Raw genomic sequence first — 6,328 nt, forward strand, 5'->3', positions numbered from 1 at the left:
AAACACCAGAAATTTTGTGAGAGGAATGAGAACACCACAATAAAAATGTAGACTGAAACAGAAAACAGCATGAAAGTTGAACATTCGTGTTGCCAGATTTCTCTTTATTGACTCATCTTTGATAAAAGTGTAAACAATGCTTTCGTTTGTACCAATTTCTTATAGGTCTCTTAAGTAAATTTCACTCTAGTACCACTAAAACTAACATTTACTTCATGAATACAGAATGTGTTCATTGTGTCCGTACTAAGTAATTATTATGTAATTTAACATTTTCAACAGCTTGTCAAGCTGCAAAGTAGATCCTCATGGAAGATTGTAGCCTCAGAGAACCTGAAATCTCCCAGTTGCTATCTGGTAAAGCCAGTATTTAATCCCTGGTTAATTTGTCGCCTGATCCCATGGTTAACTAATTTAATTGTTTTATTTACTCTCAAGCTGAAAAATAAATTATGATATGTAAATGGAAAATTGGGCTGTTATCATGTAGAATTAAGTGATAATTCCACTTGTACCTTATATTATTTTCAACCTAAAAATACAATAAAAATTTTCACATTTTGAGCATCTATTAGCCCATAGTACATTATTAATTATATTGTATGTAATCTATTGGCTCATTATGCATGGGCATTCATTTTGATATGTCCATATGTGCATAGAGTGTACCTTGTTTAGCTTTCTCCTTTCCATATTTTTTCCTTCATCCATTCTCCCAGCTTTACAAACAAACCTCAATAAGCTTCATTGTTTCATTTTCATACCTGTAGGAAAAGAATATCTACCATATTTATTTAAAATAAATTTCAGACTTACTATGTTGCTATATCCTTGTCTGATTTCTTGGTTGACTGAAACTTTGTTAATGCCTAAACCATTTAGCTTGCATTAGTTTTCAATATAGCTTCTACTTTATGGAGGTATGAGTGGTAAAGATTTCAGAAAAGCATGTAATTTGCACAAAGTGAGCTATCTACTGATTTTTCAAGGTTATAAGAATAATATGTAAATTGGAGAACAAAATTGGTCTTAACATGTACTTGTCTACAGAAAAGCATGAACAGAAAAGCATAGAAGATCAAGTGATTGGAGTCATTCCTTCTAAAGTTATAGATTTAAGTAAGAGACTCAAGAATAATATGTACACAATTTTTAATTACAGGTTAGTGTAGGAATATTTTTAATCAAAATGATCTGATAGAAAAATGAAAATATCTCCAATGTTTGTATAAAAACAGTTTTATAAATTTTGGGGGTTAAATTGATCCATATTCGCATCTTGACAAAGATATAATCACCAAGCAGGGCACTGGTGACTCACACCTGCAGCTATTCATGAGGCTGATATCTGAGGATCTCATTTCAAAGACAGTGGGGTGGAAAAGTCTGTGAGACTCTATTCTCCAATAAACAACTCAGTAAAAGCCAGAAATGAAACTGTGCCTCACGTGCTAGCTTTGAGCACAAAGATGCGCTGTGACAGCACCCAGCCCCTGAGTTCAACCCCAGGGTCAGGAAGATAGATAGATAGATAGATAGATAGATAGATAGATAGATAGATAGATAGATAGATAGATACATCACCATTGAGTGATTTATCCTCCTGTTAATATTATTGTGATCTTGCTTCATTCTGACATCATGGTGTACTAAAATACCAGATTTCTTTCTGTATGGATGTGATAAGATTGCTTTGCTTGAGCCTGGGGTACATCTCAATGGTATGGTGCTTGCTTAGCATGTCTGAGGCCCTGGATTTGAGCACTAGCTTTACAAAAAAAAAACAGAGAAAAAAAGAAACAGCAAGGGTGGTCAGGCAGGGTAGCTCAAGTGATGGAATGCTTGCTTAGCAAGTGGAAGACCCTGAGTTATAACCCACTTCTGCCAAAGTGAAACAAATCAATGATGACAAAAATCCTCTAAATAATTTTGTGATGAACATATTTGACAATGTGAGCAAATTTCTTAACACTGTTTGCGGCCTATAGTAATACAAAACATTTTTCCTTAAGTCACCTTCATTTTGAATCTAATATATAAGAAGCTAAATTCAATTTTCTCTAAGATGTAAAAGTAAATAATTCTATAATTTTAAGATAACCAATGAGGAAGACAAACTAGCCAGAAGAAATATTATGGAGTTACTCCACTCTAAAAAATGAATATTTTGGGAAGGGAAAAAACAAATCATTTAAATAAGGATACAGGTAGACCCATTGCAACAATGAGATGTACAAGTCGTTATGTTGAAAAACGAATTTACAACTTTGGGGGGGGATAGGGTGTGTGGAGGTGGGGGGAGTATGGGAAGGGATGGGAAAGGGAAACGATACTCTCATACACACATGTAATGTATCCCAATTAAGCCCACTCTCTCCATTTCTTTAACTCACAACCCCTCCAAACAGCCTCTATCCATAACCAAAAGGAAAACTTTAAAAAATGATCTCACTACAGGAATCTGGCTTGCCTATAAAAAAAAAAGTGAACCCTAATAGGCTCGAAGGAGGAAATTAAATATTCCTGGCACTGAGGGGGGTTTTGCCTTTGTTAAACTGAGCACAGTGACACACGATTGGATGTGAAGAGTTGCTTTGTAGGTAAGCAAGCTAAATTTAGTATGATTCATTTCTAGTACTGTGTTCGATTTAATCTTGCAAAAATCAATAAGCCAGTTATCTTTTTCATTCCCTCCTGAATATCTGCCTCATGCCATTAATCTGAGTTTTGTGGGCACAGTAGCTTAGATGGATGCTATCTTTAAAGCAATAAGATGGCTCTTCCTTTAACTAATCTCTTTGCTTGGGAAACATCAGAACTTCTTCTTTCTTGAGGCACCATGAAGACATAGGTAATGCCTAGTGTCTTATGGCCCAGATATTCTCTATGGTCTGCAGAAAGATGTCATGCCAACTCTGCTTTTGTTCTTCAGGGAAGTAATATCATTTGTGGAAATGCAGAGGGAATATGGAAACTCATAGCTACTGGTGTTAGAGATGAAGATGAAACAATTAAGAAATAAGCTACTTATAAGCCAAGTTTCATTGTGCCATCCACTGTTTATTATAGTGTTTATCATATGTCAGAATCAAAATTAAACATGCATGCACTAACATTTTTACATCTTGCATTTTATTTTAACTCTATATTTCATAACAAAAATGTAATTACATTACAAAGACAAATAAGAACAGCATAAGTTATTTGCATCAGTTGAGAAGGGTTCTCTGGTATAGAGAGTTCCCAACACATAGGAAGTCTCTTTACTAGCTTGTCACAGGTGGCTCATGTCTGTAATCCTAGCTACTCAGAATGCTGAGATCTGAGACTCACAGTTCAAAGCCAGCCCTGTCAGGAAAGTCCGAGAGGCCCTGATCTCCAATAAACCACTAGAAAACCAGAAATGACTCTGTGCCTCAAGCGGTAGAGCACTCACTTTGAGCGGAAGAGCTCAGGGATAGTGCCCAGGCCCAGAATTCAATCTCCACAACCAAGAAAAAAAAAAGAAAGAAAAAAAAAAGGAAATAAAAGCTCTTTACTTATGATTATGGGTTACCAGGAGAAAAAACAAGGCTTGACAGGATACTGGAAGGAGTTAGTTGGGTATCTCCAGATAAAGGAATTCTTAGTAGCATTCACAAAACTCACATTTCCATTTTCGAGATCAGGAAACACACCAATGCGGCCCACTGGTCTCTCTATAAAGTAAGGAAGCAATGGAGCGGTGGTAAAGATACTATAATGAATGTTCCCCTTGCCAGAGAAAAGAAGAAAAATGTCCTCAGATTCATTCAGAATAAGGTTGCTCCCTATTGCTGAATTTCTGAAGACGCCCACAGCCCAGGTGGAGAAGCCTTGGACACTGAGCTCCCAGTAATGTTTCCCAGAGCTGAACTCTTGGATTCCTGAAAGAGCAACATAGTTGGATTCTTCATGATTCTGAATCAAATGACAATAGGTGATCTCCACTCGATAATGGTTGAGGTTATCCATCAATCTAGGAATGGAAGGAGGGCTGAGCTCTGGCTTCTTCAGCTGGGGCATGAAGAGCAAGGCACTCTCGCATCTTTCCAGGGTGTCTTCTAAATGCCGCAGGAGTTCCAGGTCTAGCTTTTGGTAGGTTTTCATCAGCTCCTGATATATGTTTCTGAGGTCACTGCTTTTCTGAAGCATTTGGGTTTCCATTGTCCTGAGTTGCAGAAAGATGACTCTTCCTTTCTCTTTGAGTATCTCCGAAAGTCGTATTTCCTCCTCCCGGAGACCCAGATGCAGTGCTGAATAAAAATCTTTGGTCATCTCCCTGTGTAGATTCATGTACCAAACCCACTGGTTGATGATGTTCCTCTTCTCGTGTATATTGCTCTGGTTTTTTTGTATCTTCTCCCATATAGTGTCCATTTCCTTTAAAATAATCTTTCGTTTGTCTGCAGCAATACAGTCGACAGGTTGGTGTCTGTGAGCCTCATGTTCCCGAGATGGGGAGCAGTGAGGACACAGCAGGCTCTTGTCCACTTCACAAAACATCTGCTTGGTCTCCTTGTGTGTGCAGCATGTATGCTCCTCGGAGCTCAGGAATTGTCGGAGGCTGATTTGTCGGCTGATGGACACCAGACTCTGTAGGGCAATGTTGGTTTTGAGCTCTTCTTGCTGAGAGGGTTGCCTGCACACAGGGCACCTGGCTGGAGTCTCAGCTTCTTCCCAGAGGAGGCGCAGACACGGTCGACACAAACTGTGCCCACAGTGGATGGTGACTGGGTCGATAAAGGTTTCCATGCAGATGGGGCATCTCAACTCTTCCTGGAAGGCTTGGGCAATGTCCCACTCCATCTTTCCAAACAAAGAGGATGGAGAGAGCTGATTCTCCTGCTCTGGTCCTCACCACTGGCAAGCTCTCTCCAAGTGCTGTCCATGGCAAGGCGGTGGGATGTGCGGAATAGCTTGATTCCCTAGTTCCATTTTTTTACACTTAGGGTGGGAGGGCTTAGAGAAGGGTGTGTAGAGAAGGGTGTGCAATTCATTTCCATATCAATTGGAATTGAGATTAAAAACAAGGCCCCACCCTTTTACTGTTGCTTTCAGTGAATTTCTGGTACAAGTTGTGTTTGTCCTTGTTATAACTATGCTCCGAACAACCATTGGAGTATCAAAGTTTATCTGATTTGGAAAAGGGAAGTGGAATCATAGATCAACCAAGGGGGAAGCAATGCAACAGTGATACTCACTAGACACTGTGTTAGAAATGAGCTTTACAACATGGGAGGGGGCAGTCACGAGAACCGAAAGCAGGAGAAAGGGAGGGGATAACACCTTAGGAAAAGAAATATACTTGGTACCTTTTGTTTGTTACTATAACCTTTCTGTGCATCACCTCTATAATAAAATAAAATAATGGTAAGAAAAGAAAAAGAAAAAGAAAGGAAGAAAAAGAAAGAAATAAAGGACAGAAGAAAGAAAGAAAAAAGAAAAAGAAAGAAAAGAAAGAAAGAGAATAAAGAATTGTCTCAGCAAGACAGAAAATATTTCTAGGTGTACCATCAACCAAAAATCGTCAAGCAAACACATAGAACAGGCAGGCTGCTCCCCTATTTATCCTGACTGCCGCAGACCCTGCCCCTCTGCTCAGATTGGCCAAGCTCAGGTTCAAAATTAGCTCAATATTGGCTAGTTTAAATAGGGTAAAATATATTTACATAAGGTGACTTTGAAATGTGGTGAAGGGTACACAAGAAATCTCAAAATATACCCACACCCTCTGCTATTTCCGGAAGAGTCTAGGGTGTGTCTTAATCCCATCATGTAAAGAAACCTATTTAAGACCAAAGCAGTTCCTCTTTTACTCAACAGGAGCCAAACCACCAGACCAAAGCAGGAAATTTTTAGCAAGGTTCTCTGACAATTCTCTTCTCTCTCTCTCTTTTTTTTTTTTTTACTATTTTTTTCTTTTAACTATTTTAATACTAGTCTCCATGTGATTTAATTGACAACACCCAATTAAAAATATTTTCCAATCCCAAGAATGAGAGATTTTAGAACTGATACCTGCACTCTTGCAGAGCAAGAAAGCCACTTCTGAACTTTTAATTTGTGGTCCTATACAACGTAGTATTTTTCGAGGTGATATTACAAGCTTTTTAGAACACATGCTCTTCCCCCCTTTTCCTGCTAGAATAATATCAGGAGTGGTCCAATTTTCCCATGCCATCTTGCTAAATGAATTCAAATGTCCTTGGCCTTAATGTCACCAGGAACTCCTCCTTGAATCCTGAAAACATCTATGTAAACCTGGAGTTCCAGTTGAAGAGTTCCTACTTTTTGAAATACTAGGGTG

At 38.5% G+C, this 6,328-nt stretch overlaps 1 protein-coding gene across 1 annotated transcript; it reads right to left on the bottom strand.

The window, feature by feature from the left end:
* Window positions 1-3,552: 3,552 nt before the first annotated feature.
* LOC122104115 (tripartite motif-containing protein 43-like) lies at window positions 3,553-4,827 on the bottom strand. Its single transcript, XM_042674823.1, has one exon. The coding sequence runs from the start codon at window positions 4,825-4,827 to the stop codon at window positions 3,553-3,555; it is 1,275 nt and encodes a 424-aa protein (XP_042530757.1).
* Between the last annotated feature and the right edge of the window lie 1,501 nt (window positions 4,828-6,328).

Source organism: Dipodomys spectabilis, unplaced genomic scaffold (assembly GCF_019054845.1).
Source record: "Dipodomys spectabilis isolate Male_0828 unplaced genomic scaffold, ASM1905484v1 ptg000022l, whole genome shotgun sequence".
Lineage (NCBI taxonomy): Eukaryota > Metazoa > Chordata > Mammalia > Rodentia > Heteromyidae > Dipodomys > Dipodomys spectabilis.

Coding starts and splice junctions, on each gene's coding strand:
- LOC122104115 (XM_042674823.1), bottom strand. CDS start 4,827: ATGGAGTGGGACATTGCCCAAGCCTTCCAGGAAGAGTTGAGATGCCCC.